The sequence below is a fragment of the Enhydra lutris genome, unplaced genomic scaffold, assembly GCF_002288905.1.
Source record: "Enhydra lutris kenyoni isolate GAN:26980312 unplaced genomic scaffold, ASM228890v2 scaffoldscaffold4, whole genome shotgun sequence".
Taxonomy (NCBI): Eukaryota; Metazoa; Chordata; class Mammalia; order Carnivora; family Mustelidae; genus Enhydra; species Enhydra lutris.
In genome coordinates, this window is record NW_019154088.1 from 59,496,888 (window position 1) to 59,518,819 (window position 21,932).

Sequence of the window (21,932 nt, forward strand, 5' to 3'; positions counted from 1 at the left end):
ACAGCACAACAGGAGGACACTCAGAAGAAAACCTTTACCTGCTGGATCAACTCACAGTTGGCAAAGGTGAGGAAAAAAAGAGCAAATAAAGCTACAGATATATTTAAGTTACTCTTCCTTCCCTCCCTTTGGGTCGCCAAAATGGCAAGGCTGAAAGAATGTATTGAAATCACCTTGATCTTGTTTAGATGTGTTCGTTATCCGCCCCCGCCCCCAGCAGAAAAAAAGAGACACTTTTGTTAAGGGTATGGGAGACAGGGCTGTAAAAATGTTTAAAGCAACAATAGTTTTTTAAAATCCAGTATAATAATAACAAAAAAATGATTCATACGCATGGAGTGTTATATGTTAAAAACACTGTCCTAAGCTCTTTTAAATGGCGTCAACTTGCATCACATTTACGGAACCTTACAACATCCCCATAAGTGTTATTCCTGTTTAAAAAAAAAAACAAGGAAACGAAGGCACAAAGAAGTTATGTGACTTGCCCAAGGTCACACCACTTGTAAGTGATAGCGCCGGGATGCAGACCCAGGCAGTCTGGGTCCAGAGACCTTGATCTTTTTCTTTGGTTTGTTTTAAATTATTTTATTTGTTTGAGAGAGAGAGAGAGAGAGAGAGAGCGAGCACAAGTGGCGGGTAGTGGCAGAGGGAGAGAGAGAAGCAGACTTCCTGCTGAGCAGAGAGCCTAATACAGGGCTCCATCCCAGGACCCTGAGATCATGACCTGAGCGGAAGGCAGAGGCTTAACCTACTGAGCTACCCAGGCGCCCCCAGGTGCCTTGATCTGATCCTGCTCAGCCGGGGAGCCTGCTTCCTCCTCTCTCTCTCTCTGCCTACTTGTGATCTCTCTCTGTGTGTGAAGTAAATAAAAAACCTTTAAAAAAAAAAAAAAAGAAAAAGAAAACAGTTTGGATAGCATGACCATTCAAGATATATATATTTATCTAATATATATATTTATCTAAGATATACATATTTAGATAAATATATACATTCATTCCTGCTGTACGTATCATGAAGTCTATACCCCAAATTATTTAGTGGTTATCACTGTGTCATCCTATCTCTCAGTGACTCCAAGTGCCTGGAATAACATGGTTACTAAATGAGTGAGCCTCTCCTCCCAGGCTACCCATCCCTGACCAGTGCCTTTCTAGAAAGGGTAAATTCATAAACAGATTACTCCAGAAATGTAATCTGCTCCCCAAATTGGTCACTACCAGCTGACTTTTAAGGCATTTCATGCTGCCTCCGTGCACAGGTTTTATGCCCCCACTGAAAGCGGCGGGAGTGTTGTGTTACTGGAAATTTACCATGAGATAAATTAAGTTCGCTATTTCTCTTATTGTGCTTTGACATAGAAAGTGGTGTGTTCTCTATCACTCCATCAATTAAAAATCACTACTGGATTTTAGCTTTTGTGAAAGCCACAAAGCCCACTTATGGGATTCTTGAAGGTATTATGTTTTCAGACTAATGTTTGAATGAGTATTTTTCTTGGGACCTTTTGTAGCACACTCCCCCCTCGGTGGTGTCAGACCTGTTTGCAGACATTAAAAAGGGGCACGTTCTCCTGGACCTGCTGGAGGTGCTCTCAGGACAACAGTTGGTAAGCTTTTAAAGTGACATTAAAAAACCTTGTGTTGATTTACACGTGTTCCCCCCCCCCCATATTTCTAATATATTTCACTTGAATTCCGTAGCCTCGAGACAAAGGATCTAATACGTTCCAGTGTAGAATCAATATAGAGCATGCCCTGACATTCCTAAAAGACCGATCAGTGAGTATGAATCTGATCTGAAGATGGACTGGAGAAATTAATGATGTGAAATGTGTTCTCCTTTTAACCTGTGTTTCTTCTTTTCCAGATCAAGCTAATAAATATTCATGTTACTGATATTATAGATGGAAACCCATCCATTATTCTTGGCCTAATTTGGACAATTATACTGCACTTCCATGTAAGTAGTTTGATGACGTCTAAGTTATTTCTGTTCTAAATACTGCAGTATGAAATAAGGGTATTGCAGTAAGATTCAGTCCTGAGTTTTTTCCAGAAACAGGACACTCCGGAAAACTCGACAGCTAGACCTTGGCCATTTTTGTTATTTTGCAGTTGAAAACTGAATGCTGAATTACGGTATCTTAAATTATCCATGATATCAGTCAGCACCGGTCTGAATAGAACCTGCCGTGATAAAATTTTGCTTATTTTTGTTTACTTACTGTGGCAGAAGATAGTAGAAAGCTTCTGGAGTAAATTTTTTTTTTTTTAAAGATTTTTATTTATTTATTTGAAAAACAGAGATCACAAGTAGGCAGAGAGACAGGCAGAGAGAGAGAGGGAAGCAGGCTCCCAGCTGAGCAGAGAGCCTGACTTGGGACTCGATCCCAGGACCCTGGGATCATGACCTGAGCCAGAGACAGAGGCTTTAACCCACTGAGCCACCCAGGTGCCCTTTCTGGAGTAAATTTTTTTTTTTTTTTTAAGATTTATTTATTTATTTGACAGACAGAGATCACAAGTAGGCAGAGAGGCAGGCAGAGAGAGAGGAGGGAAGCAGGCTCCCAGCTGAGCAGAGAGCCTGACTCGGGGCTTGATCCCAGGACCCTGAGATCATGACCTGAGCCCAAGGCAGAGGCTTTAACCCACTGAGCCACCCAGGTGCCCCTGGAGTAAATTTTTAAATCCACTAAACTTCATAGAATCTCCTAGTTTTGAGGACTCTTGTTCAGTCCAATAATCCTATAACACCTAATCCTGTCCCAAGACTGACTCATAGATTAATTTCATTCCACAAATACATTTGAACACCTACTATGTGCTAGCTTTTGTGCTAGGACTCCAAGAAAACAGCAAAAACAGTTGTAGCCCTGACTTCATGGTACTTGTGACTGAAAGTATATTCTTCCAGTCCTGGGATTCTGAGTTAGTGCAAGTTTTCTGCAGCTACCTAAAAAAGTTGCATGTTCTATGTCTCCATAATTTCTTTGAAAATAAAAAAGTTATGTGGGAAACAAAAGCTTATTTTATAAAAACTAGAAAATAACATAACTAATTTGTATTAAATTTAAAACATGTAAAATAAGACTATATATGATTTATGGATACTACATTTGAAGTTAAAGTAGAATAATAGTTGTGAGGATGACAAAAACCAAATTTATAATTGTGGGGTTTTTTCCTCTGGAAAAGGAAGGAAATGGAATTGCAGAGGGAAAGACAGAAGGCTTAAACTGTATCAGTGTTTCATTTCTTTAAAAACATATGAACCAAATGTGGTAAAATGTAAAATTGGACGACATATAGGCATTTGTTATATTTTTTTTCCCATACTTTCTGGAATATTTAAAATATAATTAAAATTTCAATATGGATTATAAAAACCAAGTAGAATCATCTGTAATTCTACTGCTCACTGATAACCACTAAATAATTTGGGGTATAGACTTCATGATACGTACAGCAGGAATGAATGTATATATTTATCTAAATATGTATATCTTGAAAGGTCATGCTATCCAAACTGTTTTCTTTTTCTTTTTCTTTTTTTTTTTTTTAAAGGTTTTTTATTTACTTCACACACAGAGAGAGATCACAAGTAGGCAGAGAGAGAGAGAGGAGGAAGCAGGCTCCCCGGCTGAGCAGAGAGCCCGATGCGGGGCTCGATCCCAGGACCCTGGGATCCTGACCTGAGCTGAAGGCAGAGGCTTTAACCCACTGAGCCACCCAGGCGCCCCTCCAAACTGTTTTCAACCTGTTCTAATGAACATCTTTCTGAATTCATACATAGTTTTTAATGGAGGCATGATGTTCTGTTGTAAAGAATTATATTTCATTAACAAGCAGAATGCTCACAGTTTTATGATTGTAAGCAATTCTAAAAAGACTACCCTTCTGATAAAACTTTCCCATACCATCTTAATTATTTCCATGAGCCAGATTCCTAGAAGTGAAATTGTTGGGCCGTAAGTTTTGCTTTTCTTGGCTTCGTTTTACTGATGTAAATAAACCTTTGTTGAAGAAGAACACACATAGAAATGCACAAATCTGAGGTGTAGAGCTTGATGTATTTTTAAAAATTAAATACATCCGGGCACCTGGGTGGCTCAGTTGGTTAAGCAACTGCCTTCAGCTCAGGTCATGATCCCGGAATCCAGGGATCAAGTCCCACATCGGGCTCCCAGCTCCACGGGGAGTCTGCTTCTCCCTCTGACCTTCTCTCCTCTCATGCTCTCTCTCACTGTCTCTCTCTCAAATAAATAAATAAAATCTTAAATACATCCATGTAACCACTACCCAAGATAAAAATAGAGAACATTGCATAATCCTAGAGTTCTCAGGTATTTTGCCCAGTCTTTGCTCCCTTCCCTAAAGAAAACCACCACTTTGATCTCTGTCATTGTTTAGCTTAGCATCTTAACTTCCATATAAAGGAATTATAACTGAATTGACTTACATATGAGATGTACTCTTGTGTCAGACTTATTTCACTTAACATCTTCCTTGAGTTTCAAGTTGTTGAAGCATGCATCCATAGGTTTTTTTTTTTTTTTGAGTATAGTTGACACAATTAATTACACGAGTTTCAGGTGTAAACTTAGTGATTTGACGAGTTTATACATTATGTTCTGCTCACCCCAAGTTAGCTGCCATCTGTCCTGTTACATCGCTATTACAATATCATGGACTGTATTTCTTTCTTCCTCTTTGTTGTGTATGATTATACCATTGCATAAACATGCCAGAATTTATTTACCACTCTTCTGTTGATGGACATTGCTTTTGTTGCCAGTGTTCAGCTGTTATGATTAAAGCTGCTAGGTGCGTTCTTGTGTATGCCTTTTGGTGGTATAAGCCCTCATGTCTCTTTGTATATATGTCTAGGAGTGGAATTGCTGGATCACAAGGCATGTGATGTTCAGCTTTGCAGGGTAGTGCCAACTAATTTTTCAAAATGGTGGTTCTGATTTACATGGGGTGAATTCCTCGCTCCCATCCTCACTCATAGTTGACATTAAAAATTTTTTATTTTAGCTATGCTATTGTATATAAGGATTTAGAGAAGTTTTAAAATATATTCTGGATCCAAGTCCTTTGTTGAGTACACATAAATTACAAATCTCTGATTCTGTGGCTTGCCTTTTCAGTCTTTTTTTTTTTTTTTTAAGATTTTATTTATTTATTTGACAGAGATCACAAGTAGATGGAGAGGCAGGCAGAGAGAGGGGGGTGGGAAGTAGGCTCCCTGCTGAGCAGGGAGCCCGATGCAGGACTCGATCCCAGGACCCTGAGATCATGACCTGAGCCGAAGGCAGCGACTTAACCCACTGAACCACCCAGGCACCCCGCCTTTTCAGTCTTTCAATGAACAGACATTCATGATTTTAATGTAGTTCAAATTTATCAACTTCCTTTTTTGGTGGCTCGTACTTTTTATGTTCTGTAAAGAAATCTTTCCCTTTGTCAACATCATGGAGATACTCTCTTAACGCTATTTTCTTGAATAGTTCTATCCAACGAGGACTTTCTGCAGTGATGGAAATGTTCTGTAGCTGCACTGTACCAGACAGTAGCCACTTGTTGCTTATGGCTGTTGAACACTTGAAATGTGGCTGGTATGACTGAGGAACTAAATTTCAAATTTTATTTATTTAATTAATTTACATAGCCACAGGGAGGTAGGGACTGTTGTATTAGACAGCACAGTTCTAAAAGCTTAACCATTTCATATTTTACATTTAGATCTATAATCTTTCGAGAATGAATTTTTTTGAGTATGTTAATGTTAGAGCAATCAAGATTATTTTTTTCCATATGGCTATCTGGCTGACCCAACAGCATGTATTGAAAAGACCATCACTTTCCTAGTATACTGTAGTATCACTTAATAAAAAATCAAGGAACCATATATGTGTGGCTCCATCGTCAGATGGTCATTTTTGTTCCATTATTCATTCTTGGCACTAGTACTGTACTGTATCAGTTTCTATAAAAGTCTTGATATCTGGTAGTGTCCAACTTGTTCTTTGGGATTATCTTGTTTATTCTTTGCTATTTGCATTCTCATATAATTTTTAAAATTGAGATGTAGTTAACATATACCATTGTGTAAGTTTAAACTATACAACATAGTGATTTGATATTCATATAAATTTTATAGATAACTTGTTAATTTACATGCACACCATCTGTTGGAATTTTAATAAGGATTTCATTGAATGTATAATTTAGAAAAAGTTGACATCTTTAAAACATTGCATTGTGTCATCCATGAATACAGTATTTTTGTTATTGCTCTGTTCAAAATATTTTATTTTCATTATGATTTCTTATTTGACCTCTGGGTTCTATAACATTCTATTGCTTAATATCCAAATATTTGGAGATTTTGGTTGTTACATCTCTGTTACTGATTTCTAGCTTAATTTGAGTGTGGCCAGAGAATATCATCTGAATGATTTCAATTCTTCAAAATTGCTGAAGCTTGCATTATGACTCAGTGTTGTCAATTTCCTATGGATTTGAAAAGAATGTTGATCCTGGCATTTTAGGTATAAGGGGGTATGCCCATCAGATGAAGTCTGTTAGTTGTGTTGGTCACATCTGTTATTACTAGTTGTCTGGTGCCTCTGTTAATTATTAAGAAGTACACTTCTCTCAATAATACTTGCTACTGTGTTTGTAGATTGATCTTTTGAAAGTTTTCCATAGGTATTATGTTACTGCCCTCCAAAAAGTCTGAACCAACTTATGTGCTTACCAGCACTATGTAAAAATCCACTTTTTGTACTCTTTCTAGAGGATACATCACTTGATGTTAACTTTAAATTTTTTTTTGCCTGTGTTATAAATGAAGAAACTGTCTCCTTGCCGTATACATTTAGCTTTCTTAAATGATGAATGAAGATATTTTCCATATACTTAGTGGCAATTTTTTTTTTCTTTCTTGGGACTTGGCTGTCATGTATTTGACTATTTTTTTCTGTATGTATATTTGTTTTTCAATGGTTTAATGGTTTTAATGGTTTAATATCAAGGATGCATTTTAATTGACCCAGTCTCTTAGAAGACACTCTAGACTGGGATCTCAAATGAGTTCAGTTCAATTTAGAGCGACAGGTGTTGAGCATCAGTGATTTTAGTGGGATGAATACATACTTGCCCTTGAGGGGGAATGCAGTGCACGAAATGGGGCAAAGAGTGACCCAAGTCCACCGAAAGAGAGCCTAAGTGTAGCCCAAGATGACAAACGCTATTATTCAAGGACTTGTCTAATGCTTATTTCACCATGAGTAACGTCTCACTGTTACCGGATAGGTCTTGTGTTGGCCGAAGGTTTTGCCTCAATGCTGCTAACTCGTGATTTGTATGCATTGACTATGATTATGTCTTCCTTAGATTGAGGAGCTTGCCCGGACTCTTTCTTGCAATTATGATCCGCCTTCCCTGGACAGCATGAGTGAGGCTGACTCATCTCCCACCTCAAGTCCTCCAGCTAAGAAATGCTCCAGAGCCCAAGAAAGATGGCGGATGTCTGCAAAGAAGGCTCTTCTCTTGTGGGCCCAGGAGCAGTGTGCCCCGTAAGTCATTTGCTGTGACCACAGGAGACACACAGGGCAGCTTGGCCTTTGACCCACCAACACGACATTACTGACTCCTGGTCTGAAAATCAGGCCGACGGGGTGTTCACACTTCTCCCTTCTCAAAGACAAAGCACCAACCTCCTTAGGTGGACTGTTACTGTGTAGAGATAAAGTGGTCTTTAAATATCCTTTCCTTTAGGCACAATCCCCTTACGCATCTGTTTTACATTTTACCACACTAGGAACTCTTTAAAAGTCGGGACTACATCTTTAAGGACTGTGTGTCCCCAGAACCTAGCCTAATGGGAGTTCATGGTAGGTGCTCCATAAATGTGTACTGAATGAATGAATGAACAAATGAAGGAATAAGTAATCAACGCATAAAATGATCTCTTGGAGCTCTATATGGCTACATTAAAAGACCACAATCCCCATTGTTTAGAAATTTGTAGCTCAATTAGGGAACAGAAGCCAGAAAGTGTGAGTTTTTTTAAAGAGTGGGGATGATGAAAGGAAGGTAGTGCTCAGAAATTCTGTTTTATAAGAAAAAGGGCTTTTTTGCACTAGGGATGCATTTACTCTCTCATTTTAACCCCCTGCTGGGATCGGATTTAGGGAAAATAAGGAGTCAGGATGCAGGAGATCACCAGGAGATGAGCCATGGAGTTCAAAAGGTATTCCTTGTCACATCATAGCATTGTCTGGATAAATAGAGGCGTAAAGATGTCGCTAAGACCTCTGAGATGGTGGGCTTCTGAGTCCCTTCTTCCCAGTGAGAGGCTAGGATGCTAATTTCTGTCTTCAGCCTTACTTTCTTTAGCTGTCAGTCAGCCTTTGCATTTTACGAGGGACAAAAGAGCATACATATCTTAGGAGGTTTATATACATACATATATCAAATGAACTTTTTCTTGACTCTTTAAGACACAGTTTTGTTTTACTTCAGTTTTCTAAAATTTTTAATCCTTCCAGTCGGCACAGGTTCTGATCCCACTCTGCGCTACCCTCAGCCCCAGTCCTCCTCCCTTTAGCTAGTTTTGCTTCGTATCTAAGTGCGCAACCTGAAGCTGGAATCCTGGGTTTGAGTCCCGACCCCGGCACTTCCTAACTGGTGCCTTCAGATACTTCATCTCTTTGTGCTTGAGTTTCCTCAGTCATAAAAATGTGGACAATGCTAACACTTCATAGGGTTCGTATGTGTATTATAAGAATTATTTTTTTTAAGAGTATTTAGGACAGTTTCTGGTTGTTGTTAAACAAGTAGTTGTTAAACAAGACAAGATTCACTGAATACTATCGAGTTTGTCACAGTCATAGTTTAGGCATTTATTCCTAAGGGATTCAGGAAAGTCCATGTCATCTGAAGCTATTTCTCCAGTAGTTTTTTTTTTTTAAAAGATTTTATTTATTTATTTGACAGAGATCACGAGTAGGCAGAATGGCAGGCAGAGAGAGAGGGGGAAGCAGGCTCCCTGCTGAGCAGAGAGCCCGATGCAGGGCTCGATCCCAGGACTCTGGGATCATGACCTGAGCCGAAGGCAAAGGCTTTAACCCACTGAGCCACCCAGGCGACCCCCCCACCCATTTTCTTTAAATTTTTATTTTTATTTTATTATTTTTAAATATTTTATTTATTTATTTGACAGAGATCACAAGTAGGCAGAGAAGCAGGCAGAGAGAGAGTGGGGAGGCAGGCTCCCCGCTGAGCAGAAAGCCTGATGCAGGGCTCCATCCCAGGACCCTGGGATCACGACCTGAGCTGAAGGCAGAGGCTTTAACCCACTGAGCCACCCAGGTGTCCTTCCCCCACCTTTTAGAAAAGTTTTCATTTATTTATTTGAGAGAGAGAGAGAGAGAGAGATAGTGGGAGAGAGCACAAGTGGGGAGGAGAGGGAGAAGCAGGGTCTCTGCTCAGCAGGGAGCCAGCCCCATGTGGGGCTCAAACCCAGGATCCTGAGATCATGACCTGAGCCACAGGGGGCTGCTTAACTGACTGAGCCATGCAGGTGCCCCTCTCCAGTGGTTTTAGTCATTTGATTCACACCTCAAATTAGTCTGCTGAATTTCCTTGTGTTTTTTATTGAGATATTAAAGGACGCTATGGTTGTGCTAGAATAGTTCCCACATTTTGTACGCAACTATACTCTTATAAGACACTGATCCCTTGTCAAATACAGATTAGTGATGGATGGAGTGATTTGAAATATTTATATTAAGCACCTTTATATGCTAAACACTGGTTGGGGATGATTCTACCGTGATAGACAAGAAAGACAAGGCCGTTGCTCTCCAGAGGCTTGTGCCCGTAGTGGATGGATCGATAAAATAACCACAGTTGGAAAGAAGGTCAGGAAGGACTTAGGATGATTGAGAATGTCAAGGGTGGTCAATGAGGGCGGCCTTTCTCTGAGGCGGTCATGGAGCACCTTTCTGAGGAGGAGCCCTTTGAGCTGAGGCCTCAAGGAGAAGGCTTCAGGTGTATAAAGATCTAGGAAAAAGAGCATCCACAAAGAAGGATTACAAGGAGCATGGTGTTGAGAAAGAGGAACGAAGCCAGGGTGGTGGCGAGATCTCAGAGGGGAGTGGGAGAGGCAGGGGCCAGATCGTGGTAGGCATTGAGTGAGAAGTGTTATTCTGACAAGCTATGACAGGGGTGGGTTTTTATTTTTTCACTTGTTTTTATTGTAGTAAAAGGTACCTACATAAAATATACCATTTTAATCATTTTTAAGTGTACAGTTGGGCGGCATCAAGTGCTTTTATGTTATTATGTAACCATCACCACCGTCTCCAGAACTTTTTTCATCTGGTAAACCTCAAAACTCCCCCCATTCTCCCCTCCCCCAGCCCCCCGTAGCCAGTGGTCTACTTTCTTTGTCTGTGAATTCACTACTGCAGGTACCTTAAATGAGTGGTGTCATATGGGATTTGCCCCTTGGTGACTGACTTTTTTCACTCTGCTTAACATCTTCAGGGTTCATCCATGTTGTAAAATATGTCAGGCTGTCCTTCCTATTTAGGGCTGAATAATATTTGTTATATGTACATATACACCTCATTTTGTTGATCTATTCATCTGCCATGACTGGTTTTAAGCAGAGGAGTGGCAAGGCCTATCCAATGAACTGCTGGCCGTTGGTGTGCCACAGACTATCAGTTAATTTGCTATAATGAGAAAGAAGATTGTTTCCTCTGGAGAAAGGAACATAACTCCATGTGGGGGTCTAAAGTTAGTCTTCAGCCAATTGACTTTTGAGTAGAGAGTGTTAAACTTCAGTGAGTATGGTCCTGTGGAGGGCTTTCAAAGATACAGATCTCTTGGACACCTGGGTAGCTCAGTCAGTTAAGTGTCTGCCTTCGGTTCAGGTCATGATCCCAGGGTCCTGGGATCGAGTCCCATGTTGGACTCCCTCCTCAGCGGGGAGTCTGCTTCTCTGCTCCTCCCCTGGCTCATGTGCATTCTCTCTCTCTCTTTCACTCACTCTCTCTATCTCTCAAGTAAATAAATAAAATCCTTTAAAAAAAAAAAAAAAAGACACAGATCTCCAATCTATCTCCAGAGTTTGATGCGGTATATTTGGGGTTGGGCCGAGAATTTGTGTTTCTAGCCCTTGCAGCCCAGGTGATGCTGATGCCGCTTGTCCCAGGGTCACACTTTGAGAACCGATGTCCTGTGGTATCAAACTTGGCATGTTACTTTCATCTGACTACCAGATTAAAAGAAAATGTTTTCCTAGAATGATTTATATGATTTATTTGATTCACCAAAATTTGTTTTAATTACTATTGAATGTAATAGATGTGCTTTGGTAAATTCTTTCAAATAGTATTTATCATGTTTTTGTCCTGTGGTGATAGGTGTGAGTCTGTCAGTGTGACAGATTTTAAGTCAAGCTGGAGAAATGGGATGGCTTTTTTGGCTGTCATTCATGCCTTGCGACCAGACCTAATTGACATGAAGAGTGTGAAGCAACGATCCAACAAAGACAATCTGAAAGAGGCCTTCAGAATTGCGGAACAAGAATTTAAAATCCCCAAATTGCTAGAACCAGAAGGTAAGGAAACTTCTTCCTTTTCAGAACAATGTCCAGTGGGAAGTTTGCTTGAAAACGGTACTGTATATAAATGAACAAAACAGCACTGTATTTTAGTCCTGAAGGGTTAAACTTAAACTCTATTAAATTTCATGAAATTAAGAGTTCCTACCAATTTGTTAACCTCCATAATTGCAGGGATGACATGACAGCTGAAAGGAAAGAGTGCTGTTATTGGAAATAATTTGAGCTTTCATCTTAATTTTCTTTCATTATGCTCTGTACTGTGTTCCCTTGATTCTGTTATTCTGTTCTAAAATCTCTGGAGTAAATCTGTTCTTTGAGCGAACGTATTTCCTCTCTCCACTCCCTCCCCCTCAGTAAAGCTGAACTTCCATGAGGTTAGAAACTGCCTTTTCTGTTTCTCTCTCTATGGCTGACTCTGCTTTGCCATAATGATGTTTGATACATCGTGTTAGATCGACCGTGAACAACGACCATAACAATTCTAAATATTGGTTATATTTGAAGAGATAATTATGTTAACTTCATAAAATTAAGATTAAAGTGGTTTACTTCTTTGGAAAAGGACTTTACTTTGGATTGGGTTGTTTCTTAATTTACCAAAGCTTATTAAAAATCCTAGTAAGGTCATAAAGTAGGTATGTAGGATTAATGAAGATTAAAATGAGCTAACCGATTAAGAGATACAAATTCTAGTCTCAGAGTAATAGAGGTGTAGGTAATGTGTGACTGGCTCTCCAAAACAATGTGTGTGTGCATCAGTGTGTGTGTATATATATATACCCAGGTATATTACAAATAGTACTAATACAGAGCACATACAGCACATAGTTTCAATAATAATAAAATCTATGCTATACTTTATTATAAATTGCATATAGCCCCAAAATGCTTTTGTTGATTTTTGCCAAACTCCTGCTACCATCTGTAGCCAACTTCTGGTTACAGCTGCTGGACATGCAGAGTTCTGACATAAATGCTGGTGGATAATTTCCTTATGGTCATGAGTAAGTGTGACAGCAGAAAAGTCTGTCACAACTTCATTTGTTCTTCAACAACATGAATGACTTGTTGAATCTAGTCCTGGAAGAATATTTCCTCACTTTTTTTGTGCCGTGTGCAACTTAACAGCTCTCAGCAGGTCAGACTTCTAAGTTTAACCTGCATTATTAACATTTTCTCTATCCCTTTCTTCATAATCAACAAAACAAAAAATCAAGCCCTCATTTGCTGGTGTGTGTGTGTGTGTGTGTGGTTTGAATACTACCACCATGGCTGATTCCAATGAGAAGTCACTGTAGGGAAAAGATATGCAACGTTAACACACGGTTATATATTATTTTTTTCTGTCACACAGGTACAATAGAGATAAATAACCACAAGAGCATAGGTAATAGTAAAATGTAGTAAAATAGTTGGGAAGTGGTGAGTTTTGAGTATCTATTACCTTTATTTTAATATATAGACATTTAAAAAAATTTTTTAAATTTTTTACATTTTTAAAAAAAGATTTTATTTATTTATTTGACAGAGAAAGACACAGCGAGAGAGGGAACACAAGCAGAGGGAGTGGGAGAGGGAGAAGCAGGCTTCCCACCGAGCAGGGAGCCCAATGCAGGGCTCGATCCCAAGATCCTGGGATCATTACTTGAGTCGAAGGCAGACACTTAACGACTGAGCCACCCAGGTGCCCCATAGACATATATATTTTTTAAAGATTTTATTTATTTGAGAGAAAGAGAGATAGTGACAGAGATAGCGAAAGAGAGCATCAGCAAGAGGGGAGGAGAGGGAGAATCAGGCTCCCCTCTGAGCCCCAACATGGGGCTCCATCCCAGGACCCTGGGATCATGACCCAAGTTGAAGGCAAACACTTAACCATCTGAACCACCCAGGCACCCCTAAAATATTTTTTTGGTTGTGCGTTTATACAATTTAATTTTTAATGCTGGCTGTGTTTAACAACCAGCTTATAAAAATGCTGAAAATCCAATAATCAACTCTCAAGTTGAGCCTTCTGGCTCCAACATACCACTAAGTGAATGTGGCTTTGTCACTTAACTTTTTTTGGTTTTATACAGCTTTATTGTGATGTAATTCACATACCATACAATTTACTCATTTAAGTGTACAATTCAATAGTTTTTTAGTATATTGGTGAAATTTTGCAGCCATTATCATGATCAGTTTTAGAACCTTTGCTTCATTCCAAAAATAAACCCCATCCCATTAGCAACCCGTTCCTATTTCTCCTCACCTCTCTCAACCTCTAACACACACACACACACACACACACACACACACACACACAGTCACTCACAGAGCCCTAGCAACCACTAATTCTTTCTCTTTCTATAGATTTGCCAAGTCTGGACATTTCTCATAAATGTAGTCTTTTGTGACTGGCTTCTTTACCTTAGCATGATCTTTTCAAAGCTTTTCTGTGTGGCAGCATTTATCAGAATATCATTCCTTTTGTTTTAACAGACCTTATGTTTTAGAACAGTTTTAGGTTTACAGAGAAATTGGGAAGCAGATTTAGTAAGTTCCCATGGAGTTTTCCCTATTGTTGACATATTAGTGCATTACATTTGTTACTAATGAATCAAAATTGATATATTTTTATGCTTTATTCACATTTCTTTAGTTTTTCCCTGATGCTCTTTTTCTTTTCAGGATTCCATCCAGTATTCTACCCTACATTTAGTTTTCATGGGTTTTTTGGTTGCTGTTGGCCATGACACTTTCTTAGAGTGTTTTATTTTGATGACCTTACAGTTTTGGGGATTACTGGTCAAGTCTATCGTAGAGTACCCCTTTCCTGGAATTTGTGTTACATCTTTTCTCATTTTAGACTGGGGTTATGGGTTCTTTGGAGGAAGACCACAGAGGTAAAGTACCATTCTTATCACATGTCTGAGAGGAACATGCTGTCAGCATTTGTTATCACTGGTGATACTCACCTTGATTACCTGGCTGAGGTAGTGTTTGTCAGCTTTCTTCCTTGTGAAGCTAGTTTTTGTTTCCCTCTTCCTGTGTTGTCCTCTTTGGAGGGAAGTCACGCTGCATAGCCCACACGGAGGAGAGTACCTCAGTCTCCCGGAGGGCAGGTTACTTACATAAATTATTTACAGTTCTTTTGCCTGAACTATGTTCTCTCCCGCATGTATTCATTTATCCAGCCATTGATTTATATCAGTATGGGCTTATGGAAATTTTATTTTATACTTTGGGTTGTAATCCAATATTACTTTGTTTTATTTCTCAAATTAAGAAAGATTTTTTAAGCTCAATGTTTTTTAGGCCCTGGGAGCCCCCTCAGCTAGCTCCTGTGCTCCTTTGACATATCCCCACCCATGTGGTGTTTCTTTGTTGTTTTTGAGCCCATCCTTATTTTCAGGCCTTTAGGATGCATCAGGCTCTTCTACATTTCTGCCTCAGGCCCGGGATCAGCCCTCTCTCCCCCCAGCTGCTGGTTGGAGAATGGCATGAGAAAGCTAAGATCTAGGAGCGAACTGTGCTTGTTGCTCTTGGTTCTTAGCCTTCTTGGACCTCATTGAATTAGGTGATACTTCTAAGTTAACAGTTAGCCTGATGATTCCAAATTTTTATGTTAGGTTTGTCATTATATTAGTTTTAGCTTGTTATTAATTCTTCTTGTTAACTTTCCTCTCCTTGTTTTTTTTTTCTTTCTTTCTTTCCTTTTCTTCCTTTCATTGTCTTTTCTCTTTCCTTTTTGGCTTTTCATTATCTTTTTTCTTTTCTTTGTTTTTCCTTATATTTTGTTCTATCCCCTTTTCTGATTACTTGGTTCCTTCCTTCCTTTTTACTTTCCTTCCTTCCTTCTTTTCCTTCCTTTCCTTCCTTCCCTTTCTTTTCTTTCTTTCTTTCATGCTTTTCTCCTACTGTGATTCTCTAACTTTATTAGTATAAAATATTTTCTCTAGTTCAGTATGTGAAAATTACTAGACAAATAATGTAATTGACAGTATAAAAAAGGGCACATTTGTACTTATAAATGATTGCCTATAATTCTTTTAAGTAGCTTAAATAATAGCTTGAAATGTGAAGTACATCATGATTATTTATGCAAACCAAATACTGTTGTCATATTTAAATAAGAGAGTTATCTTTTGACAGTTTTATTAGACATTTAATCACAATGCATAGCTTCATATACAATAAAGTTTTGAAAAAGAAACATGTAGTTAAGTCAGTCTAATTATTTCAGGTATCTCTTGATATACTTCTACTTCGTAAAAAAAGATTTTATTTATTTGTGTGAGAGAGAGAGAGAGAGAGAGAGAGCGAGCGTGCACAAGCAGGGGGAGCAGCAGGCAGAGGGAGAAGCAGGCTTCCTGCTAAGCAAGGAGCCGGATGTGGGACTTGATCCGAGGACCCTGGGAGCATGACCTGGGCCCAAGGCAGATGCATAACCGACTGAGCCACCCAGGTGTCCCATAATTTTACTTTTCTACTTATATATTTTTTCAGTTAAAGAGTGACTCCGTTCTTAGGGATGCTTCCTTATTGAAACTCCATTCACACCTTGTTATTGATACCTTTTGTGTGTTTAATGTCTTGAATTTTATTATTTGTGTGGATTAGATTCATGTTCTCCCTCAGCCTATTAGAACTGTCATTGAGCCCAGTAAACACATTTGCTAAAGCATCCATAGTGTCTTATATTTGTTTGCTGTTTGTTTTTCTCCTAACAGTAAGCTCCAGTGAGGGCAGATAATGTCTTAAGGCATCTGACATTTACTCAAAGTGTCTAGCATCCCCTTGTTGACTGAATACAGTGATGAAACGTATGGCCTCCCAGGGCAAGAACTCAGCGTTACCTATCTTGCTTGTGAGCTCACATTTGTGAGCTCTCTATAAATATTTGATTAATTTATTTTGACTGATTTAATAAATAAACACTGAAGCTTTCCTTTTCAATATCTTCCTGGTTGTTTGGACAGCATACTGAAAGACATCCCCAAATTACGTGCTCATTTTGTCTGTAGTGTATTGATCACTTCCTTGTGATTTTGTGATCTCTCTGATTTATTATATGTCTGGAGAAGTTCTGCATTTAAGGGATTTATAATATTTTTACTCTGTTTAACTCAGCATTGTCCGAATTTTATCTCACCATGGACTTTGTTAATGTACCACAAGGATTGGCCCAGAAAAGGCTCTCAGTAAATGTATTCGTTCCGCAAATGAACAAATAAAATCTTGTGGATGTCTTGAGTAAGTCTGCCGTACAACATAGGCTTTTGTTGGTCAGAGACAGTGCACAAGCAGGGGAAGTGACAGGGAGAGGGAAAAAGAGAGGGAGAAGCAGGCTCCCTACTGAGCAAGGAGTCTGAAACAAGACTCAATCCCAGGACCCTGGGATCAAGGCCTGAGCCAAAGGCAGATGCTTAACCCACTGAGCCACCCCAGGGGCCCCAACATATGCTTTTGGAAATGCTTTACTGCGTACTTGCTGAGACCCGTGTGACGGGAGTGGATTCCAGTTGCTGTATGTTCCTACACTTTTCCTCTCCTGGAGGAGTTTCCATATCGTGTCTCTGGAATGAGGAAGGCTGTATTTTCTCCTTTCCGCCCTCCCTGACTACTACTGCCCTTATCCAGACAGCATGCAAGGTGGAAATTGAGGCTGTGCACATACTACTGGCAAGATCCAACTCAGCTCTGTTTGACTCTGGATCTAAGCTCTGAGCCACTGCACAGACTTGGAGCAAGCGCCACTGACCAGAGACTGCACGGCCAGTTAACTCCTTCGGTTCATTTCAAGGCTGTCTTATGGTCTAGCCTGTTTTGTGTAGTAATTACAGTAAGTCACAGTTATAGCTGATGAACGGTGTGGCATCTCTTCCAGATGTGGATGTTGTTAATCCTGATGAAAAGTCCATCATGACCTACGTGGCGCAATTTCTACGGTATTCGAAGGATGCAGCAGAGACTAGAGATAAAGCTCAGGTACGTCCTTCCTTAGAAGTATGACTCAACCACGTTTTTGTTGTACCCTACTAGTGGCTTAATTTTTAAAATTAAGGTATAATTTGCATGTAGAGTTTAAAAGTGCAGTTCTGTGAGTTTTGACAAATGCCTACACCTGTGTTAACCATGCAACAGTCGTGATGTAACACATTTCTGCTACCTAGAATGTTCCACTGTGCCTCTTCCTTGTCCGTACCCCCCACCCTGGGCAACCAGTATTCTAATTTCTTTCACTGTGAACTAGTGTTGCTTGTTTTAATAAAAATTTTAAGTTAAAAAACTAATGAAACTTTGCTGAATTATCTAAAATAACTTTTACATAGGTACTCTAGAAGACAAATTAAGTTTAGCAGGCTTTTGAAAAATTCTAGAGCTATCTAATTTTTGTCTGTTTGAATTTTAACAGCTTTTTGGAGATGTAATTCACATGCCATAAAATTAAACCATTTAAAGTTTACAACTCAGTGGGTTTTGGTATATTTACATAGTTGTGCAACCATCATGGCAATCTAATTTTAGCACATTTCCATTTTACCTGTTCTTTGACTACATAAAACTGGGATTGTGTAATTCTCTTCATCGTTGTCTGTTGAGGTGTGCTTGAATCACTTTCAGCTCACCATTTGATTATTCCGTTTTTTCCTTTGACTTGCAGTCAGGTTCGCAAAATGTTGTGGGTGCAAATTTCATAAAAATCAGTGAGATGCAAATAAACATATATTCTGTCGCTGTGGAGGTAAATGAGTGCTGTGAATTTAAAGTGGTTTTGAATATTATTTTAATATTTATTTAAACTACTTCCTCAGACATGTTTACATGCAGTCATATTGTCACATTTTATGTGACAAATTTAGGCCTGTGTTTTTCCAACTGTTACATTTGAGGCCCCACTGCCAGATTGTTGCTGACTCTGGAACAAAAACTCAAGCTGGGACGCAGGCATATAATTCAGTTCACTTATTTCTGACCTGCTGGGGAGCTACTCTTTTCTAATTAATTTTCTTATTAAAAAATAAAATGGAAAATTCAGCTGTCCATGAAATCAGATGCAAAAGTATATAAAAAACACTCCTGCTTAATAGAAAGAGAAGAGTAAATGAAGGTTAAAGGAGAATGGAAATAAGATGTAACATCGTTGGCTTTATCCTCTGGAAGTAAATTTTGCTTTCAAATGTAGACACGCCAGAATCTAAGAAAAAATAGTTGTTGCTCACATTCACAGGACAGCCGAACAAAGCATTGGCAACGTTATTTTTAGGGTCTTTGAAATGCTCAAGATATTTTTGATGTCTCTGTATTTGGGTGTAAATAGTTCTTGAATTAACCTGTATTTAGGTGTATTGGGAAGCAGTGTTTTGAAAGGCCTACTATAAATGAGTAATTTAGAATAATGTTCTCTAAAATTGAGGAATAATGAAATGGATAAGCCAAAAATAAATAAACAAACAAACAAACAAATAAATAAATAAGGGCTTGCTTGCCCTGTCTCTTTAGCACGTTATGTTCAGGTGCTAGTTTCAATCCATTTAAAAATTCAAGGTGTTAATGTGCACAAGCAAAATTCCTCTTTGGCACCGTGAGTCACTGGTGTGTAATGATTGCATTATTTCACTGATGTTGGAAGTTGTTAATTTTATGATTAAAAAAAAATCTCCAAGTCTATTCAGGGTAGTTTTAAATGCATGTGTGTGAATTTTAGGGCAAGATGAAAGATGCTGTCGTCTGGTTAACTCTACAAGAGAAAAAACTACAGAAAGCCCTAAAGGATTCAGAAAATGAGACCTACTCTAAAAAGTATGAAGTAAGTATGACTTTAAATAGCAATTTATTTGTAGCTTGCTGTTAGGGAAGAGTAGGATGTTTTTGGAAAAAACCTCTTCAGGGTAATTATTTAAACGCTAACCAGACTCTGAATTTTAGCATCGAGTTCTGAGACTGTGCTTCTCAAACTCTGACGTGGTGTGAATGACCTGCGCAGTCTTGTTAAATCAAGTGCCGATTCTAACGGAGTAGTTCTGGGGTGGGGCCTGGGACTCTGCCTTTCCAGCAAGGTACTGATGCCTGGTCCTCCGGGTACTTTGAACAGTAAGATTTTAGAGCCGGGTGTGGCAGACTGGTCTGTGGGTCCCATCACGGGGTTTTGCGATCCACTGTTGCTGGAAGAGAGCCACCCCCACTCAGGTACTGCTCGCGACTGCTTTGCACGTTGCTTAGCCAGAGTCAAGTGTCGCCACAGACGCCGTAGGACCCTCAAACCTAGGACATGCACGATCTTCCCTTTTGCAGTAAGTCTGCCAGTCCCCAGTCTTGACTGAATGAAAAAAGATCAGGAAATGAGAAGTGAAGCCAGCCCCGAATTATAACAAGACAGGGCCTCAGTCTGGGTGTCCTTTGAGGAAAAATGACGCCTGTTCCTTGTCCCCGCGTTTGAACAGGCGCTCTGTACCAGGCGCCTTGCCGACCAGCATTTTACTGTGAGTGTGGGGTTGCTCTTCCAGTTTTACAGACGAAGACAAGACTTAGAGGCACCAAGCGACGTGTCTGAGGTCACATAGCTCCTGAGAGGCAGAGGTGGGATTTGAGTGAAGTCTGGCTTGGAAGCCCGTCTCCTGGGCTTCTCCGGGTTAGGCGCTTATTCCCGGTACCGTCTTGAAAGAGACTAGTAGGAGCCCAGGTGAGGATTCTTCCGCTCTGTTCCTCCGAACGCCCTCGTCTCTGCAGCTCTGCCCCCCACCAGTCCTCCATCCTGAATAAAGCAGACAGAGCCCCTCCGAGCTCAGACGAAGCCAGCCTTTCCGACCCTGCCACGCAGCGGGGGGTGCGACGTGCTGGCGACAGCGTCCTTGTGGGTTTAGAGACGTCAGGGAAGAAAGGGACAGGACGTTCTCATAGTCCTTTCATCTGAACTGCTTCAGCTTCTGTGCTCCTATCTTTATTCTGGCCTGATGTGGGTTTTTTTTTTTTTTTTTTTTTAAGATTTTATTTTTGAGAGTGAGAGAGAGAGAGAGAGAGAGAGAAAGCTAGCACAAGCACGGGGAGGGGCAGAGGCAGAGGGAGAGGGACAAGCAGACTCCCTGCTGACCATGAAGCCCGACTTGGGGCTTGATCCCAGAGCCTGGGGATCATGACCTAAGCCAAAGGCAAATGCTTAACCAACTGAGCCACTCAGGCACCCTTGGCCTGATGTTTTTTACTGACGAGGTGCTAAGCGTCCCCTTAGTACATTGCTCTCACATAATGTCGTTGATTTAGTAATGTACCACAGATGCAGGTCTCTTAAATAAAAGGCTGTATGAAGTTATTCATAATCAGAATTACAATAATTATCCCTGGGTTGGCTCGTAAAACTTAATCTTTTTATTTGTTTGTTTGTTTATTTCTTTTTAAAAGTAAGCTCTACTCCAAACACGGGGCTCGAACTCATGACCCCAAGATCAAGAGTGACATACTCTCCCAACTGAGCTAGCCAGGCACTCCAACTCATAAAATTTAACTTAAAATGCTGCCAATTATGATGAATAATGTTTGAAGTACTATCTGGAATTGAAGACTCTTCAACACTAACATTTTGCACAAATCTGAACCAAGGAAAGCTTTATTTACTAAATTTTTGCAGGCAGGGACAGAGTATTTTCTAAGGTCCTTTGACTTGGGCAGCACTGGCTCACGTGCAGTTAATCATAGACACGTTGACACGTGATCGCTGCTGCCATATAGTTCTCTCTTCCACTCATCCTTATTTTGTCGTGAATCCATGTTTGGGGAGGACATACCAACTCACATTTTCCATGTGGCATCAGGAGTCTTCCTGTCGAGCTGGGTAACCTAGCCAACCACTTCCAGTAGAAATCCAGCAGTACTGACATGAGACACAAGCTGTGACCTTTTGTTACTGTGAATGGCACTCAAGTGATCGGGGTGCACTGACCACTGACGAAAGACACCAGAGCAGTGAGAGGATCCATTTAAACGTGACCTACAGTTATAGACCTTAAAATAGCAGATTACATTTCAGAAACTGATCTAAAATTTCTGTCTTTAAAATATTCTTCCGATTGTAGAGTCTGCTGTCCTTTTTGGAGTCATTCAATGAAGAGAAAAAGCCCTTTTTGGATATCCTGCCAGTAAAAAGGAATCTGGATGAGCTGGATGAAGATCAGTTACAGTTGAGAGAAGCCTGGGACGGCCTCACCTACCAGGTTACTGTGTTATACTGATTGGAGGAGCATTTTCGTGATGCAGCTTTGTTTGTTGGATGATTACTTTAGCCTTCCGTGAGAAATTCT

General features: G+C 39.8%; 1 protein-coding gene across 1 annotated transcript in view; it reads left to right on the plus strand.

Moving 5' to 3' along the window:
* Window positions 1-21,932, plus strand: part of LOC111159679 (spectrin repeat containing nuclear envelope protein 2) — a 275,318-nt gene that overhangs the window by 23,611 nt on the left and 229,775 nt on the right. Inside the window, 9 exon segments of the mRNA XM_022522256.1 lie at window positions 5-66; window positions 1,517-1,612; window positions 1,707-1,784; window positions 1,873-1,965; window positions 7,407-7,588; window positions 11,450-11,646; window positions 17,525-17,625; window positions 19,346-19,447; window positions 21,708-21,845. Coding sequence (XP_022377964.1) covers window positions 5-66; window positions 1,517-1,612; window positions 1,707-1,784; window positions 1,873-1,965; window positions 7,407-7,588; window positions 11,450-11,646; window positions 17,525-17,625; window positions 19,346-19,447; window positions 21,708-21,845 — 1,049 coding nt within the window.